This window comes from Stegodyphus dumicola, chromosome 7 (assembly GCF_044657685.1).
Source record: "Stegodyphus dumicola isolate Sdum_Otavi_A_Nest chromosome 7, ASM4465768v1".
Classification (NCBI taxonomy): Eukaryota; Metazoa; Arthropoda; class Arachnida; order Araneae; family Eresidae; genus Stegodyphus; species Stegodyphus dumicola.
In genome coordinates this window covers 135,297,921-135,319,136 of record NC_140774.1, presented here as the reverse complement: position 1 = coordinate 135,319,136, position 21,216 = coordinate 135,297,921, and the positions used below count along the sequence as shown (strand labels likewise).

Below are 21,216 nucleotides of genomic sequence, written 5' to 3'. Positions count from 1 at the left end.
ATGATTGGTATCTTCTTGAATAGCAGTACGCAAGCCCAAAAGTACTGTTGGTAATGTGTCCGTCCAAGATATGTTGTTGTGGGCTTTTAATGCTGTTTTTAATGTTCTATGAAGACGCTCAACTTTGCCATTACACGAGGGGTGGTAGGCAGTAGAGTGTTGTAAATTGATGCTCCATATTTTGGACAAAGCTCGTAATGTATCACTTTTACATTGGGATCCATGATCACTAATGAGTTTACTTGGCGTTCCGAAACGCGCAATCCAGTTGCTATAAAAGGCTCTTGCGACGTTCTCAGCGGAAATATTTTCTAAAGGAATTGCTTCCATCCAATTCAAAAATCTATCTATGCAAGTAAGACAATAAATATTCCCTTTAAATGGTGAAAGTGGTTCTATGAGATCGATATGAATGACAGAAAATCTTCCTGGTGGTACTTCAAACTCACCTAATTTTGTTTTGGTATGCCGACTGATTTAGCTTTTTGGCAAGGAATGCAGGTTCTTGTCCACAACTGTACATCTTTTTTTATGTTAGGCCAAATGAATTTTGATGTCATTAATTTCATAGTCGATTTTATTCCTGGATGTGATAAACCATGAATTCGTTGAAAGACGTGTTTTCTGAAAGCCTGAGGAATATACGGCCGAATATGTTTATTTGATGTATCACACCACAAATATTTCCCCGAAGGTAGAGAACATTGCTTGATATTCAAGGAAGTAGTGGTTTGCAAACTCTTCAGTTCTTCATCTTGAGTTTGTTCATCAGCTATTTTATCATAATCTATCAATGAAATTTCATTAACTCTAGATAATGTATCCGCCACAATATTATTCTCACCTTTTACATATTTGATATCAGTCGAAAACTGGGAGATGTATTGAAGTTGCCGAGCCTGTCTAGGTGCTGCTTTGTCAAGTTTTTGACGAAAGGCGAATATTAAGGGCTTGTGATCTGTATAAATTGTAAATACTCTTCCTTCTAGATAATGCTTAAAGTGTCTAACTGAAAGATATATGCTTAATAGCTCTCTATCATAGGTGCTATATTGTTGCTGAGTATCACTTAATTTTTTAGAAAAAAATGCTATTGGCTTCCACGAGGAGTTTTCATATTGTTGCAACACTGAGCCAATCGCCGTATCTGAAGCATCTGTAAATAACGCCAGAGGTAGTTCAGAATTGGGAAAAGACAACAGTGCCGTGTTCACCAGGTCATTCTTGCACGTTTCAAACTGTTTTTCAGCTTCTTCAGTCCATTCGATTTTACGTTTGTCCCTCTTTTTAGCTCCCTTGGATACGCATGTAACAATGCTTGATTCTTCGCTGCATCCTTTATATAACGACGATAAAAATTAAGTATTCCAAGAAAAGTTCTAAGTTCATGAATTGTTTCTGGTCGTTTGTAGTTAGTAATAGCTTGAACTCTTTCTGGCAAAGGACGGGAACCCTTAGGTGTAATTAGGTAGCCTAGAAACTCAATTTAGGGAACAGCAAAGACAGATTTTGAAACATTAATTCTTAACCCAAATGTATGTAATCTTTCGAAAACTAATTTAAGGTGATTTTCGTGTTCTTCATGGGTACTGGATGCAATGAGTATATCATCTAAATAGGGAAATACGAATTCTAATCCTCTAAAGACTTCATGAATAAATCTTTGGAACGTTGCAGGAGCATTTTTTAAACCGAAACTCATTACATTAAATTCGTATAAACCAAAAGGAGTGATGATAGCCGTTTTACATTTGTCTTCTTCGGCAATGGGAATATGAAAATAAGCTTTGAATAAATCAATTTTAGAAAAAATATTTGTACCTCTTAAAATATGATGAAAATCTTCAGTGCGAGGAATTGGGTATCGATCAGGTATCGTCTGCGCATTCAATCGTCGGTAGTCTCCGCAAGGACATTATGAACCATCCTTTTTCGTAACAAGGTGCAAGGGGCTTGACCACTGGGAGTTTGATGGACGAATTATTCCATTGTCAAGCATAAATTTAAATTCCTCTTTAGCTATAGCTAAGCGTTTTGGATCGAGCTGTCGTGCCTTTGAATAAACGGGTTGACCATCAGTCGTAATAAAATGTGTAACACCATGTTTAATTTGTGTAGGAAAAAGGTTAGGTTTAGAAATTTCGGGATATTTCGACAGTAAATCGAAATTTTTTATCGATTTATTTAATGTGGTTACTGAGTTAATCACTGGAAATAGCAGCGACATCACACTGGACACAAAGCTGTGTTACGCCATCAATTAATTTTTTCTTATTTATATCGATAAGCAATTTATATTTGTGAAGAAAGTCAGCTCCTAAAATACCTTTTGTGACATCAGCAATTATGAATGGAAACTGAAAATCACGACATAATCCCAAATCAAGAGTTAGCGTTTTTATGCCATAACTGGAAATATCTGTGCCATTAGCTGCATACAGTTTATATTCAGTTTTGTATTTATTCTGTGAAGTAGCATGAATTATGCTTACGTCAGCTTCGCTATCAATAAGAAAGTGCAAATTTGATCTTCGGTCACGAACGAATAAACGAAATTTGTGACAATCCTTCATATTTTCTGCAGCAGCGTTTGCCACTGAACCTACTGCAGATTCGAGTTTTCCTGGTTTTTGGAATCGTTTTTTACCCAAGCATACGGAGGCTGGCATTTCTCTGGAATACATTTTGCTCCAAATCGAAAGTGATAGAAACAAAATTTGCCAGTAGGGTCATATCGTTTACGAGATCGACTTCGAGATCGTGAACGTGAGTTACGTAAATCCGAGTCCCTGCGACTTGAGCGAATGGTTATTTGATCAATTTTTTGTTCAAGAAAGGTAATTCTTTGCAACAAATCATTTGCGGGAACTGAAGGAGCATTAGCACTAAATACTTCTGGTTTCCGATTCATATCACTAATTTTATCTGCCATAGACGCTAACTTGGTTACATCTTCATCACTAACTAATAATATATTTTTTATTGAGTCAGGTAGCTTCTCCAGCCATAAAGTTTTGATTAGATTTTCAGACACATCTGTAGTAGCAACTGATCTCAACTTCTGCAAAAGTTGGCTTGGTTTCATATCTCCAAGTTTGATACCAGTAATCAAACGTTTAATCCGTACATTTTCACTTTCTTTGAATAAATGTAATAACCTAATTTTAGCATCCGAATATTTTGTGGCACTATCGTTCGTTACAATGTCCCAAATATTTTCGATGAACTTAGGTTCAAACTGTGAAACTAAATAATTAAATTTCGTTTCTTCTGAAACGATATTACTAATTTTGAACTGAGCTTCAACTTGAAAAACCCATATTTCTGGTTTATCAGTTCAAAAAGGAGGTATTTTTACACTCACCTTATGAAGCTCTGGTGACTGCATCCTATCTTTCATAGCAGTTTCAGAAGAGTCATTTGTTGACATTTCGAAAATTAATCAGGGTCACCACGATGTAGCCTTGGCTACTAATATTTAAAATTAATTTATGACTAGGAACAGCATGAATTATAAACAAATAGCTAAGTTATTGCATTTTTATTTTCCAGCTATCGAAATGCGACGCTACGAGCAACGTTTTGAAACCAAAACCTAGCAATCATGAATCAGAACTAGAACTAGTTGCCATTCAGCATAAAGAAATTTAAATATAAATATGAACTACTTATTGCCATTCAGCATAAAAGAAATATAAATATGAATATTAACAAAATATTAAAGTTAATTTTATAAAATAATTAAACACATGAACAAATATATGAAATGAAAAATAATTATTTCTCATGCAATAACTGGGCCACTACAAACTTATCCACAATTGCCACTAAATCAAACTACTTTAATGACAGTTTCATGGTCAACTGGATAATATATAAGCACTTAAACTTATAGTTGTAATACTTTTAATTAGAAGGCAGGAAGATGATAGTTATCTGATAGTCTTTTTAGTTATTTAAAGTAATTTGCTAATATAAAGTAATCATTGAAGAACAGGATCTTCTCAGGAATCTTAGATACTTTTGGTTTATACTGTATATATATGTAATAATTTTGATGCGTAATCATGCTGGCAGAGTGTCAAGAAGAGACAAAGGTTACGGAATTAGATTCTGACAAATAACCAATCTTTATTTTCACACATATCCAATTAATTTGGCTGACACTTATTCACTCTTAATTAAATACAATAAATTTCTATTTTCATTGATTTTTTAAAGAAACAACGTAGGCATTCAGGAGGGAGAAGCAAAGCAGTGTAGATGTTATTGTGGAAGAAGCTAAGGAAAAGAATGAAAGAATGACATGGTTTTTTTGTGCTAAGAGCATTTATGTTAAGTATATGCAGAAAGCACTGTAAGCTATGATTGGTTAATTTTAGGTTGTTCTAATCACGGAAAGATCTTGAATTTGGGAAAACAGATGAATTTAGGGTGGAAGCACCAAATCTAGAATTGTTAATTTTGAGGTTGGCAATTATCTTTAAAGCAGCTATTGTTTTTTCTCATATCTTACACACACACAATTATATGTATTGTGGATGACTAAAGCATGAGACGAAAGTATAAACCACACTGCTTTAGTGACTAAACTACTGTGATGATATGAAAGCAGTACTACGAAGTTACATAATGGCTAGGCTACCCCATGTAAGATAGCAAAGTCCAAATATAATCCACAGGATAATGAACAGTTCACACAGTCTTGGCACCTGATTTTATCTAGAATTAAGCTCCAACATTTACATGATTGCTCAACATCACTATTGACCTTTTTGCACGATTACCATTCCTTGAAGGCTCCAGGGAGATCCAACCATGCCAGGATCCGTCTTGTGGTCAGATAAGCTCATCAGCTTTGCTCCTGGGAGGGTATGTCTACTGTCCACGGCCACGATTCACCTGCCTCTCTTCATTGCGCTTGCAGCAAACTGGAGTGATGACAGCCGCTGGGCATGCTTCTCTCACACACAAATATATATATATTTAAAAAAAGTCAAAATTTCATTTTAAAAATATTTCATTGTATTTACATTAAGTAATTATTGATAATTTTTGTATTTACAGGTTGCTTCAATTCAGTTAGTACCAGTTGCTTTCAAAATGCCCGACCACTCATTAAAACTAAAGCACTTGTATTCAGGTTTAAACAAAAAGAATATACTTGACAAAAGATGTTGGAGGTAAGGCATTTTTTTTAAATTGATTGGTTATTTTATTTATTTTATTACAAAATTACACATTTCTCACATGTGATCAATTCCATTGTGAAATAAATAACAATTTTTCTGAAATAAAGGCTTCCTTTGCATGCTCCAGTTTTATAAAAGATATCCTCTGTTTCACATTACACAGAAAGTTAATTAGATGTTTGTTTCCTAAAAGAAAAAGGGGTGGCTTGATTGTATTATTTTCTGAACCTTTCAGGGGTTTGTCCTGGATTATCTTGTTTAATATGCAGGCTATATGCAGTATGAATATATGCCATATGCAGGTTATATGCTTCATATGCAGGCTATATGCAGTATGAAGTATGCAGGCTTCTTAATAGGGAAATTGTTGTTCTAAGTTTACCCTCAAATAGAGGCCGATCAGTGCATTTGTTACAATGAAAACGTATGACAAGTCCACATTTTTGTCCCCAAATGCCTAAGGGAACAAGAGTCCACGCAACCCTAACGACAATAGGTAATGATTCTCATTAGTGTATGAAGAAATCTACTGTAAATACCCGCGTATAAGTTGAAAATTTTGAGAAAAAATCAAAGTTCGAAGTAGGGGGCCAAGGAAGGTAAGATCCACCATCGGCAAATTTAATCATTAAATATATTGTTCATACAGAAAAAACACAGAACAGAAAATTTTTTATCTCCATCGTGCAAGACTGTGTATCAGAAAATTTAAAGATATGCTCTTTTAAATATTTTGTGATATTGCTGTTGAATTAAATTTTGTGGTTCAAGTTTAATAAATAGAGGTAGCACAAAAAAATGCGTAATATAAAATCTGAAAGCTTTTGGATTTTTTTAATTAGTTTTTTTTATTAAATTTGTGTCGATTTTATTTTCTGTTTATTTGAAAAGTCTCCCCACCTCCAATTTCATTTAATTATCTGATTACTATTTTATTATCTGATTACTATTTATCTTCCCAAGCAATGATTTACTCCACTCTCCAAAAAAACGTGAACGATCGTTACAGAGTTGCTTTAGTGATCATACGTGCTGTAACACCCTGCCATACTGGATGCTACAAAATATTTATGTAGAGGTATGACTAGATTTTTGTATGATCAACTAGACCCCTGAAGCAATAGCTTAATTAAAATTATATTCAATGCAAATGGATTTAATTAATGGCTTTGGATTATGACAAAGCACAACAGTGCTATATGCCCATGAGGAAAGAAGTTATTGTGAGGGATTTTTGAGGGAAACTAGCTCATATTCACATCGCTCATAGAGAAAGCCAAGAAAACTTCTATGGAACGAGCTCGTTTGCCACAATTTGAGCGTATGTTGAATTATCACTTTTTCATGATTTTAGTGCTCATCTGCTGGAAAGGGGGGGAGTAGACTGATTTAAAATCTTATTTAGAAATCTTTCATCTTGATTTAGTGTGAATCAATTTTCAATTGGCTACGAAAGGTAAAGAATTTTAACTATGGAAATTATCTTTGTTTTGCAGCAAATAAGCAAATATTTTTTAAAAATATAATTTGTAGGAGATTTTTTAAAATTATTAATAATTTTTTATCATGTGTTTTAGTGCCCTCAACTTGGCTTTATTATGTATTTCTGAAGAACCCTGCCAAATCCAATTTTCAAATTGCTCAAGTTCCATCTCTTTACTTTCTGACAGTTATAATTCTAAAGTAAGTTTTTATTGCTTATTTTAGTTTATTTTTAGTGCTATTAATGATATGGTACTTACATCTTATCCCATTGACAATAAAACTATTTGGAGCAGCATGATTTATTATTAATTAATGGATAAGCCTGACATAACAACACACTTATAACATCTGTGCTTTCATTTGACATAACTTGATTGATTGTCAATAAGCCACCTTTGTTGTTACGAACTCAGATATACACAGCCGCTGGTATTTAATGCGTAGGATTACTGATAGAAGTGTAAGGATGTTATAAAACAAAACAAAACAAAAAAATTACAGACATATTTTATTTTTATTATATTTATCCTATGTAAAATTAATCGATGATATGAGAAATAAGATTCATAATTTCTTATTTCTTTCAGTTGTATTCCTAGTAAATGTTAAATCTATAATGATATATATGCCAAGTGTACTTGGATATTACTTGGTGCCATATTGAGATTAAAATGATGTTTCATAAAATCAAATGCCTTTTTATTTTGTTTGATGTCTACATTGAAATTTTCCGTCATAATAATATGCCCATCTGTATTTGCAGTAACCTCTTCATTGATCAATAAAGTAGCCTCAGAATACTTCATCAAAAACATCTTCAAATCAGCTGAGTTAACAGTTGGATGAATATATGTATAATTAGTTATTATAAATCTTGACGGTCCGTTAAGAATTGCATCAACCATACAAATATCATGTGCTTCTGAATCCTGTATTCTTTTATGCTGGTTAACAGGTTAACAGTAAATTTTGCTGGTACACAATCTGTTACATTTCTTTCTATAAATCACAACATCACTAGCTTGGCCAAGTAAACTAAAATACAGCAAAAACGACTCAAACATACTGACTGCACATGTGACTGTGTACCAGACGACCTTATCACTCACATGCGATCGTGCATGGGCACGGAAGTTTGACTTTGCTTCTAAAATTCTTTGCTTTTGTCATGTTAATATGTGTATACCCTTTGTCCAGTGTTATTTATTTATTTGTTTGTGTGTGTGTTTGCTAATGTGCTCTCTCTCCTATCTTGATTTATTTAGATTGATTTTAACATTTGTAGTTTTATAACATTTGTAGATTGTAACATTTTAAATATAAGCATTTACATATACAACAAACAGTATCTTAATTTCCCTTCAGAATGTAATGCTACATTAAAAAAAGGGAGGAAGAAGAAGTATATATTAATGAACGTAATGTGGTCAGCTGAATACACCCTACAAAGCGGTAATAAATTGGAAAATTACCTGCAGAAAGTCTGTACTCATAATGTTGTAAACAAAACTTCTGGTAAAACAAGGACCTAAAAAAGGAAACTGACAAAAGCCTTTTTTTATGAAACACAAAAATGAAGTGGGTCAAATACTGATTGTTTATTAAGTAAACAGGCATTAGTTCCTTCAGAATTATATAGGAATTATTGATGAAACTTTTACAGAATTTCTGCAAACTTTAATGGTTTGATGGTAACCCATATTCATTGTCGATAGGATAATACATAAGTATCAGTAATACAGTAGAATTCCTTTAACATTAAATGATCAATTTTAATTTGAATATTGCATTTGTAATTATTTTTTGTTTCAGGAACTTGCACTTTGTCATGCTTTGCTTTTGTGTGCTATGGCTAAAATGTCTCTGTCTTCAAATGAGATACAGCAGCTTGAGAAATCTGTAATTTGTCTAGTTGATTCATTGATAACTGCATGTAATATATCAGGAAACAGATCCATCATAGATAGTTCACTTGATTCATTAAATTCCAGGAATCATGCATCAGCTTATAAATTATGCAAGAAGCTTTTCGTGGGAACAGGTTTGGATTTGGATACTGTAAATGTAAGTTAAACTGTTTTTAAATATATTAGCACTAATAACATTTATTGTGATTTTATTTTGAGTGAATTTTTTTATTTATTATGTAGCAAAGTTTTAAACATATGAGATTTTATGTTGATTAAACTTTTAACCAGTATAACCAAAACAATGCACTTTCACAATACTGTAGTCTGAGAAACTATTAATATAAATTAGAAAAAAACTGAGTTGTTGCTATCACTTAACCTGTGCTATAAAATTCTAATAGTGAAAATATGCAAGTTATGCATTAAAGTGGAAGGTGATAAATTCCTTCATCGATGTAAAATTTCTAAATATAATGAAAATTTTGCTGTTCAGGGTTGTCTTTCTGCTGGCAGAAAATAGTTTTTTCCATGCCAGAAGCAGAAGCTAGTTCTGAACTGGTTAGCACTAATTATAGTGGTTACTTAACACTAGCTGTAACTGTTTAACACTGTAACTGGCAAAAGTGGCAACAATTGAGAACCTCTCCAAATCATGTGAAATAACACATAAAGTTAAAATAGCATGGAGTGAACTTTTTCTTTTCAAAATTTAAGAAACTGAGTAAATTAGAAGTATAAGAACTCCTATAATGATAGTGGCAGAAACTAATAAAAATATTTAAAATGTACTTAATAGGTTTTAAATGCTTTGTTTGAAATGAGTACTACATTATTAATTCATGTTCAGAACTTTATTAAATTACTTTTAATAAGTAAAAGTTTGTCTATATTTTAATTTATATATATGTATTAAAAATAGGAAGTAATTTACTTTAATCAGTATGCAATTCAAGAAAAGGCATGAGACCCAGGCAACTTAATCCATGTGAGTTATCGAATACAACGTTTTACTTTGTATTCATTGTAAATACTTAAGGTTTCTCAGAGCAGGAAATATAAAACTGAGTTAAGTTTTGCCCGTGATTCAAACAACGAATCTTGTAACTGCTAGCCGGATTGCTGGTTGCAACCACCAATATTACTACAGCACCCAAGATGGAATTTGATAATTCACCATAACTAAAATCGGTTTATGTGGTCCTTAGAAGACCTTAGGTTTTTTAGAATCAATATTAGGTCCTTAAAAGTGCTTAATTTCGGCCAAAATTGGCAGAAGGCCCTTAATTTTAATCATCTGAAATTTCTATGGTTATTTTTTGAATGGATGATAAGTTCAAGGGTTATAATTTGTTCCTATTTCTAATATAAAAATGGTGGGATACTTGAATTTCTGAGCAAGAATTGAAACATAAGCATTTCAAAATTATCTCATTTTTTCTAATGAAGAGCTCTTAAACAATGTGTTGCTTTTGGGGATGTGAATTCTTTTATTAAATGGCTCTAAATTTGGAAATTTATCAACATTTTGGCGATTTTAAGATCAGTTCCTGTAGAAAATTTTTATTCCAAGATCTAGGAATTATATGACTGTTTTTTTTTTAAACATTGTAACATTGATAAAAAAACAAGGTATAATGCTATAAGGCACAATTTATGAAACAGTTCTTAGCAAAAGCAAAAATAGCTATGTAATTAATTAAAAATGTCTTTTCAATTTTTTCATGATAAAAGGCTTTTCATGTAATTGTCTCATAATGTGCATCAGTTTTCTGTATAAAATTAATTTTACACTTTTTGCTCCCCCTTTTTTTTTTCAAAAGAGAGAAGTTTTTCTTGAAGAAGTTGAAGAGTTTTTCTGTAATATGCTTTTTGCTATTATAGAATTGGTAAGGGTAATTTTTTTTAGGATTTTAGACATAGCACTTTGGAAAGTTTAGAAGGATTTGAAGGCAAGATTTATAGACCTACATTTCTAGAACATTCCAGAAAAATGTCTCATGGTATTAACACGTAATAGATGTATTTTACTGAAAGTTTACGATCAATTTCATACTTTTTGGAGAACGTCTAGAAGAACAATGAAAACATAATATTTGAATGCCTTACTTCTGATACTAGATTATTTTTCTTAACATTCTTATCTTCCCTTTATTTTCCTTACTTTTCCCTAGACACAAGCATAGAAAATATCAAAAATGCTTCTAATCTTATCACATGGGCAGACATTATAGAAGTGGATTTTTTAATTAATAAAGAAACTGAAAACTGATAATTTAAATAATTCTTCTAATGTGTCTTAATGCATCATACACAGGGCTAGTGCTAGGCATTTTCTCATCTGATGCTATTTCTGTGGATCTTAAATTCTATTGCCTAGTGTCTTTCTAAATTCTGCTTCGAATGCCTGTTCTAAATTTTGGAAGTTTTGCAATTCCTAGATTTTGTTGCTTGGTGTGTCACTAAATTCTAAAAATTCTGCCATGCTGGCTTTGTAACTCGCCCTTGCCATATACATTTCATATTTTTTCTGAATGTTAATATTACCAAAAAAATAAAATTAGCAGCTTTTTCTATACATTCTAAATCATTTAAATTTTTTAGTATAACAGAAATCTTTAATGAAATCCAAAAATTCTAAAATGAAAAGGGAAGGTGTTGAAGAAAGAAACTGAATACGTAACGAGAAAGAAAACTATCCTTCAAAGATATGTACAGTTTTTATTATATAAATTATCCAGTTGTTTATAATTTCAGCCTTTACTGTAATTTCCCATTTCTGTTTCCTCACAGAATGAAAATCACTTAGACAGTTTTTAAACTGATGTTTTTGGAATGTGTTTCTCACCTCCTCTTGTTCGCTGCATTAGTTCCTGCCATCGTTGATAATTTGTAATTATTCGCCTGTGCATTATCACTGCCGGCATTTGAATTCGTAATGATGATAGAGTTAATACTTACATTAAAATTAAGTTGTACAATCTTTGAGCACTAGTTCACATTTTTAGTTTGAATTTGACTCTTCTTAATTACATCACCACAAGCTGTAATTAACTTTTTTAGCATAAGAACATACCTTTATGTTCTAAGTTCTTTTTAAATAAGAGGCATTTTTCAAACCTTTGTCTGACTTTGCAGTAGCTTTCAGACATAGCGATAATTTGTTTCACATCTGTGGGGGGGTTTTCGTCGGACTTTTTAATTTTCACCAGATCAAGTAAACCCTCATAGTTACACTGTGAAGAGCTTGACAATTTAGTAGATAAAGTACCCAGAAACTATTGAGAACATTGGTTTGTGTATTGATACAAATTTCTAATTGTTAGAAAAGATGCTGAAAGAGAAGGAAATTGATATAAATTAGCCAATATGTCAGGGAAGGCTTCAAAATAAAAACATATATAAATATTTTGTTGAATATTATTGCTAATTGTCCTAATATTGTTTAAAAATCAATGTAATATATTACATGTATTTTAAACTTTAAAATTTTATTAGATTTTGATTTTAATGGCATTTTTTAACAAATATTGTTAAAAAATGAATAAAATTTAATAGTGGACATGTAAATTCATAATGACTAAAGTTATCTAACTATGTAACTTAAATATTTATAACTAACTGCTTACCTTTAAAAATTGTCTTTGCATATTAAAGCGAGTTATTTGCCTTTCATAAATGCTTACTGTTGTCCCAATATAAAATGTAAACATTCTGTAAAAATTCTTATAAAACTTACTTTTCGCATCTAGTGAGACTTAATACAAGACAACTTATCACCTCTGGTGCATTAGTAGCTTATAGAAACCTTAAAGTAAATTAAGTGGTTTCAACCCCTGGAACTCTACATAAAGCTACGACACTAACTGCATCATACAGAGTCCAATTAACTTTCAAAACTTGTCAACCATGCTTACATCAAGATTTCAGGTTTGTTCTGATCAGTAGGCAAGCAGCAGTGGTGACGACAGCCAGTCTTTTGTTATGAGTCGTGCTGTTTATATGATTTTACTTCTCATTTTCACCTATGCCTATTGACATAAAATCTACCTGCTATTTACTAAACTTCTAGACTGAGCAAGTATGTGACAAAATGAGACATAATAATAATAATAATAATAATTTAAAAAACATAAAGCTAACTGTTAGTAAAATGTAAATAAAATATCATTTATTTTATTTCAAATATGTCCAACCATTATAAGTGTAAGATATTTAATGCAACTTGATAAATTTCATGGAGGTTTTTTTTTATTATTATTTTCAAACTCCTTAATAATTATGTTATTTAAGTTATGTTTAATACTAATGCATCTTGCTTATGGATCTATAGTAGAACTCATTATCCGAATGAATTGAGACTGGAGCCCATTCGGACAATGGATTTTTTCCGAAGAAAGGGTCTATGTACACTTTTGTTAATTACTGTATGTACTGCATGTTGAAAATGAGAGGAAAAAAAAAGAAAAACAGGTTTTTAATTATTTAAAAGGCAACACTTTTACATACATGTTAGATAACGTATTGTACAGTACTTACAAGTGCTAAAAGTCATTGCATGCTAAACATCTCGGTCAAAGTAAGCTGCTTGATGGACACCGTGCCTGTACTTAAAATTTCTTAGCCAGCCGTTATATGCTTTAAAGGATGACCAGCCAAGCTTCTGAGCTAAGATCCTATCTTTTTCACAAAGAATCGGACCTGAAATTGGGTTTCCCATAGAACGTTGCTTCAAAACCACTTGAAAACGACGTCTTCTACATTTTTGTTTGTTGCTGCCTTCATTGATTTTCTTGAAGAATTTCCATCTTCATTTTCAAGCGGTGACACAAAGTTTAAAATTGTAGGTTTGCTCCTTTTAATGTTTGAAATCATTGATTGCCAACACTACGTTTTCATCTTAATTTTTTCCTTAAATTCTGAAAGCGATTCGGATAGTCGGTGTTTGGATAATTGATTGGAGTTTTACTGTATTTTATTTTTAGGATGGTATTACAAAAGTGAAATTCACAGAGGTAATATTTTTAATTGAATTTATTCAGTTCCCATTCCTCATAGGTCCTTAATTTTTTCATTAATGGTCCTTAAAAGGACTTAAATTTCAAATAAAATGCTTTGAAAAAAGATTTTGGAAAAGTTTGGAAGTCAAATATTAATGAAACAAGTCTACATGCACCAAGGAAAGAAATACAAGATTTGAAACTAATGCAACAAGTAGTTCTTGCTATTCATTAGCTGGGAGGTCATTTTTTACTTATCCATCCCTCTAAGGGGAAGTGGACATACTGCCAAGGCAGTGGCCCATACTTGAGTATTTTAAAAAAGGAAAGTTTTTTTTTTTTTTTTTTTTTTTTTTTTTTTTTTGAAGGAGTGAGTTAGCTAACACCTCATCCATTTTCAAAGCATTTCATTCACAGGTTAAGATCTAGAGATACTTTTAGGGTTAATATAATAGGGTTCGTATGGTCCTTAAGAGTCCTTAAAAGTCCTTAAGTTTTTTGGAATCGATTTTTGGTCCTTAAAAGTCCTTAATTTTGGCCAAAATTGCCAGAAGGTCCTTAATTGCAATCATCTGAAATTTCTGTCTTTTTTTTACGACTACCATTTTGAGTGTGAATTAGCATTTTGCAGGAATATTTTTGGCAATTCACTGACAAATATGGCAATTTTTTGAATGGGTTCATGAGTTATAATTTGTTCCTATTCGTAATATAAATAAGAGTGGGATACTCGAGTTTCTGAGCAAGAAGTGAAACATAAGCATTTCAAAATTATTTCATTTTTTGTAATGAAGAGCTCTCAAACAAATTTCCGCTTTGGGGTATGTGAATTCTTTTATTAAATGGTTCTAAACTTGGTGATTATCAACATTTTAGCGATTTTAAGTTCGGTTTCTATTGAAAATTTTTAATTCCGAGATCTGGGAATTTTTTGACAATTTTTTAGAACATTCTAACATTGATAAATTTCATTAAAATAATAGTAATATATTGAAATTATATTTAAGGAATAACATTAAAATAAAGAATTTTTTTTCACTGTCATATTATAAAGTTCCATTTTGGCCACATATTATACAATTTTTTGAATCTGAAAAATAAGCAAGGAATAATACTACAAAGCACAGTTTACAAAATAATTTTTAGCAAAAGCAAAATAGCATTGTAATTAATGAAAAATGTCTTTTTAATTTTTTCATGGTAAGAATTTTTCCCATTTTTCAAAATGATCAGAATTCTCAGAATATGCATCAGTTTCCTCTATAAAATTAATTTCACACTTTTTTTCCTCTGATTTTTTTCTAAAAACATTTATGGATTTTTGCTGTTACAGAACTCGTAGGGGTAATTTTTCTTTAGGATTTTAGACATTGAAGCTTGGAAAGTTGAGAAAGATTTCAAGGCAAATTTATAGACCCACGATTCTGAAAGATTCTAGAAAAATGTGATAAAATGAAAAATGTCTCCATGGTAGTAACACGCAGTTTCTTACATTTTAGGGAACATCTGGAAGAACAATGAAAACATAATACAGTCAAAAGTCGTTAATTCGAACACCCATAATCCGGAATGATCTATAATCCGGACCTCAAAGCTAAAAACTTTCTGCGCATGCGCCGCGTTGGCACATACGCACAGGCGTTTTACGCGTGCGCGTAAGACCTTGACTACGGTGCATATGCGTGTGCGCAAGTGCAGAATACGTTTTCGCCTGCGAGTTTAATGTATAACGGACGGTGTAAGCTAAAATTATCTAATTATCTATTTCAGTTAATGTTAATGATTGCATTGTTCCTTAATCTTCGAATTGGATCCCGCTTATTATTTTTTGCAGACTGTAAGAACAATTTTATAAAAGTAAACTTGAACTTTCGATTATGTCAAATAGAATTTCCGATGCTGGAACTTCCAAAGGATCTACAAAACGAAAGTATGTTTCGATGTCCAACAAACAAAAAGTGGAATTGCTGCAAAAAATGGATAAAAACATGAAGAATGTGACAGAGAGGTTAGTGAAAACGAAAAAATTTCGATTGACAAGTTAGTCGTTATTCTCGGCACAGCAATTAACGGGACTTGAACAGCGGAACTTTGTAACTGAACGAGAAATTATGTCTGTTTATAGAATTAAAGAGAAAGTATTATCACATAAAACGAAGCAACTTAAACAACTTACATTGAAAGAAATGTTTAATAAAGTAAACAAATAAATATTAAGCTTTTTTTTTTTTTTTTTTTTTTTTTTTTTTTTTTTTTTTTTTTTTTTGGTAAATTTTGATACCCTTTAGATCATAATTGTTCTTTATTTCATAAATTATGGTTTCATATTTTTAATTTTATAATTTCTGCATGCCATCTTACGAGATTTAAACTGATGATCTATAATCCGGAAAAATCAATAATCCGGAATCGCCGAAGTCCCAACGAGTCCGGATTAACGACTTTTGACTGTAGTTGAATGTTTTGTTTCTGATTCTAGAATCGCTTTCTTAACATTTTTATCTTCCCTTTATTTTCTCTACTTTTTACTAGATACAAACATGGAAAATATCAAAAGTACTTCTAATCTTATCATATGGACAGGCATTATAGAAAGGAATTTTTTTATTAATAAAGAAACTGAAAATTGACAATTCAAAAAATTCATCTAATATGTCTCAATGCATCATACACAGAGCTGGTGCTAGGCATTTTGCCACCTGATGCAGTCTCTGTGGATCCTAAATTCTGATGCCTGGTGCCTTTCTAAATTCTGCTTTCAATGCCTGCTCTAAATTCTAAAAGTTTTGCCATTTCTAGAATTTTTTGCTCAGTGTCTCTCTAAATTCTAAAAATTATGCCACACCAGCTCTGTGACCAGACCTTACCATATGTATTTCATATTTCTTCTGAATGTTTGTATTACTAAAGAAATAAAATTAGCAGCTTTTTCCGTACATTCTAAATGTATTTAGTCTTTTAGAATAACAGAAGTCTTTAATTAAATACAAAAAATTCAAAGTGAAAAGGAAACGTGTTGAAAAAAGAAACTAAATATATAAAGAGAAAGAAAATTATTCTTTAAAGATATGTACAGTTATTATTATGTAAATTAACCAGTTGTTTACAGTTTCAGCCTTTACTATAATTTTCCATTTCTATTTCCTCATTAGAATGCAAATCACTTAGACAGTTTTTAAACTGAGTTTTTCGAGTGTAAGATGAGTGTTTCTGCACTCCACTTGCTCCCTGCATTAGTTCCTGTCTAGCTCTGATGAGTTGTAATTATTAGTCTTTCCATTACTGCTGCTGACATTTGAGTTTATTATGACAATAAAGTTACTGAACCAGATTAAATTGAATTTAAATTGTATAGTTTTTGACCACTAGTCCATATTTTTAGTTTGAATTTCAGTCTTCTTGTTTAATTATATCACCACAAACTGTATTTTATTTTGTTAGCATAAGAACATGGCTATATGTTCCAAATTCTTTAAGTTCTTTTTGAATAAGAAGCTTATTTAAACCTTTATTTAAATTTATTATGTGATGTATACTTACTTTCAGACATAGTGATAATTTGCTTCACGTCTGTCGGGGGGGTCAGACTATTTAACTTTTACCAGATCAAGTAAACCCTCATAGGTAGTACATTGTGGAGAGGTTGGCAGTTAGGAGATAAAACACTCAGAAACTAATGAGAACATTGTTTTGCATATTGAGACAAATTTCTAATTCTTAGAAAACATGCTTAAGGAGAAGGAAATCGATATAAATTAGCCAAAATGTCTGGGCAGGCCTTCAAATTAAAAAGATGCATAATTATTTTGTTGAGTTTTATGTTTTGTAGCTTTTAATGTGTAATTATCCTAATATTGTTTAAAAATCAATGTCATAAATTGCATGTATTTTAAACTGTGAAATTTTATGAGATTGTGATATTAATATGTTTTTTTAACAAATATTATTAAAAAATAAATTTAATAGTGGCCATGTAAATGTATAATGACTAAGATTATCTAATACCTAATTTAATTATAACCTAATGCATTCCCTTAAAAATTATCACTCTATATTAAAGCAAGTTATTGCCTTTCGTTAACACGCTGAGCCCGGCACTGGAATTTTCGTTTGGCTGGCGTCGGTCCACGGGACCGACAGTATTAAGGTTAAAAAATAAGTATAGTCTTAAATGAAATGTGATTAAATATAGTTTTAATGAAATTTATTGAAATATTCTAAACAAAAATACGGCTTAGCTTTACACATATTACAATACGAAACAACTATTTTTGTAACATTTTTGTCTATCTTGCATCCAAATAGTTTTGAATTGTCATCATAACATTTTGAACAATACTTTCAGACTTTATGTGTGTCTCCTTCCTTTTTGTATAATTTATGAATAATTTAAGTCGGCAGTATTGCACCACTTGATCTCTCGCTGCCGGCTGAATGAAAAGGACAGCAAATTCAGCGCCGGGCTCAATGTGTTAAGCTTTACCATGGTCACAAGGTAAAACACAAGAATATAAAAATTCATGTGAAACTTATTCTTTGCATCTAATGAGACTTAATGCAAAACAACTTATCACTGTTAATATTTTAGTGGCTTGACCTTAAAGTGTATTAACTGAGTTACAATCCCTGGAACTCTACACTAAGCTGCGTCACTAACAGCGTCAGACAGAGGTCAGCTAACTTTCAAAACTTGTTTAACTGTGCCTACATCAGGCCTTTCAGATTTGTTCTGATCAGCAGGTTTCTCTATAGGCAAGCAGGAGCGGTGACAACAGCCAAACTTTTGTTATGAATCATGCTGATTATGACATTTAAAAAAGACATTAAAAAAAAGCTAACTGTTAGTAAAACGTAACTAAAATGTCACTTATCTTCTTTCAAATATGTCCAGTTATTATAAATGTAAAATATTTGATACTACTTGATAAATTTCATAAAATTAATTTTATTCTCAAATGTATTAATAATTATGTTAATTAAGTTATGTTTAATAATAATGCATCCTACTCATGTTCAGGCATAGATATAATATTTTTAATTGAATTTACTCAGTTTCCATTTGCTCTTAGGTCCTTAATTTTTTTCATTAATGGTCCTTAAAAGTACTTAATTTCTGTGTGCAGAAATGTGTACGAACCCTGTATAAACAGCTTTTTCACATTTCTCTCCCCATTTTTGAAGAATTTTTTTTTTTAAACTGTTTATTGTGATTTCATAGAATTATAACTTTTCATTATGTTTATTCATCGATGCGATTATGTTTATTGATCATTAATATCTTTGATATTTGATTAAGATGTTTTCTATTTTATCTCACTGTGTGAAACAATCTCCATTTGTATTTTTATATGTATACATAAATATATTATGACTTTCAGATATCTACAATTTGTTGCTCATCACTAAAGTACTTAACAGATCTAAAGCTTAATAGTGAAGCTGGTTTGAAACATATCTATGGAGAGAATACTCTCAAATATGTTCTGGGATTAAGTAAGCAATTTGGTTTTTAGTGAAACTGCATGTAACTATTAAATCATTTTTGTCAAAATGTATGTTTTTCAACTCGGAATATTATCATTTATTGTTGAAGGTTATTCATTTTGTTTTGAATTTATTAGCTGCTCTTTTCTTTAGCTATAGCTCTTTTATATGGCCACTCCTCTGAAAATGATATATTTTAATTTTTACTTCTTGTTACATAAACTTTTTTAAGGGCAGGTTCAGTTTGCCAAAAGTTTTACGATATTTTTGTCATGTTAATTTTAGATAACTGTACAACAAAATCTGCCCAACATTCAAAGCACGAGTAATTTTAAGACATTTTTTTTATCACATTTTCTTCGCCACAAGAATACCAGTTTATTCTTGGATGTGAATTCCAACTCCTTCATTTTTGTTCCCACCTTCTTCATGTTGTTGAAATGCCATCTGGCAAAGAAGTGTATCATGAACTAGTACTTTTAAAACTTTATGAGTGCAAAGTCTGGGCTATAAATTCATAAAGCACCAGTTTGATTGCCATAACTTCATGAAGTAATGTAAATAATATGAAATTTGGTGTTTTGCTGAAGGGGATAGTACTTTCTTTGTTTACCAATCTGGGTACCTCTGTTTCAAAATGGCATATTTTTATTGCAGTAGTTCAGAATGCTGTAATATTTTTGATTAATAAATAGTATTATTATTTGCGAGACTCGTAGTGAATTATCAAAATCGCAATAACAACCTTGTATTTAGCGTATCTATATTAAAACACTCAATCGATTTCGAGGGCAGCTAAAGGTCCCTCCTCATCAGGAAAACGAAATTACTAGAAAGGAGGAAAAAGAAGAAAAATAAAGCATCGGCAAAGGAGTCTCAGAAACACGTGGTCATTATCAGCACTGCACGCGGTCGTAACTGAATTTTGAATCAGAGTTACACTGGCTGCCTACATTTACTGAGCCAGGCTATCTGATCAAACATGTAATACATAGACTAAAACGCAAAAAAAAAATCAGAAGTAAAAAAATAGGGGGCGAGCATAATTTAGGTTTAAGGTGATTCGAGGTTCAGACTTGGTGCGTGAAGGTTGTTAAGGTTGATTTTTTTCCTTCGCTGATTTTTTTTCGTTTTAGTCTATGTGTTATATGTTTGATCAGATAGCCTGGCTCAGTAAAAGTAGGTAGCCAGTGTAACTCTGATTCAATATTCGGTTATGACCACGTGCAGTGCTGATAACGACTATGTTTTTCTGAGACTCCTTTGCCGATGCATTTCTCTTCAATTCCACTCATAGTGAACTATTCGTTTAAAATTACACCATACACAAACTATTGCCTTGTGTTTGATGAACACTGCTAAAAAAAAAAAAAAAAAAAAATTTGGGACAGTGCTATATCTCTTGTTGTACTGGACCGATTGACAAAATTCAAACTGCGTTTTTCATGTCTCGAAAGCATGACTTAGGATATATATTAGATTTATATATAGCACTATTCTAACGTAGGTATTTTGACATGAAATCGGACTTTTTCTGAAATAACATACCAATTTTTTTACATATTTTGATTCTACGACTCAAATTATGCCAGAATGCCATGTTTTGTAAAAAATCATACGAGTAGTTTTTAAAATATTAGCTCTCAAAATTTTAGCTCCTCAATGTTAATTGAATTTGGCAAATATTTATTAATATCTTTTTTTATGAAACTTTTTTGATTTTTTCTCTCACATTTCAAAATTTAGATTCATTCCAAATAAAATTTACCTATTTTTTGTGTTTTATTTTTTAAATTTCTATTTTTAAATAATTTTTATAAATTTTTTGAAAAAAATTTTGAATTATAACCTATAAAATTTTTATGATTATCTTAAAGGGGGTGTATTTCTATGTATACTTGCAAAAAATTAGATGTTTTTATTCAAAATTTTCTAAGATACACACGCATTTACATATTTTCGCGTTTTGAAATTTGGCATCTTTTTTTTGAGCGATAATAACACCAAATGTGGTTTATGGATTTTTGTTACAGTGAATTGCCTCAGCTATTTTTAACCTTAAATTTCAAGTAAAATTTTACGGAGAATTAATTATATGAAATTTTTTCCCTCAATGATGCGTAATAAATATTTATTAATACTATATGA

General features: G+C 31.2%; 1 protein-coding gene across 2 annotated transcripts in view; it reads left to right on the top strand.

The window, feature by feature from the left end:
• Nucleotides 1-21,216, top strand: part of LOC118179338 (uncharacterized) — a 90,823-nt gene that overhangs the window by 12,080 nt on the left and 57,527 nt on the right. For both annotated transcript variants that reach the window (XM_085820834.1, XM_085820835.1), the window contains 4 exons: nucleotides 5,068-5,183; nucleotides 6,770-6,875; nucleotides 8,490-8,741; nucleotides 18,963-19,077. In XM_085820834.1, the coding sequence (XP_085676960.1) occupies nucleotides 5,068-5,183; nucleotides 6,770-6,875; nucleotides 8,490-8,741; nucleotides 18,963-19,077 (589 nt within the window). The remainder of the gene's footprint in view (nucleotides 1-5,067; nucleotides 5,184-6,769; nucleotides 6,876-8,489; nucleotides 8,742-18,962; nucleotides 19,078-21,216) is intronic.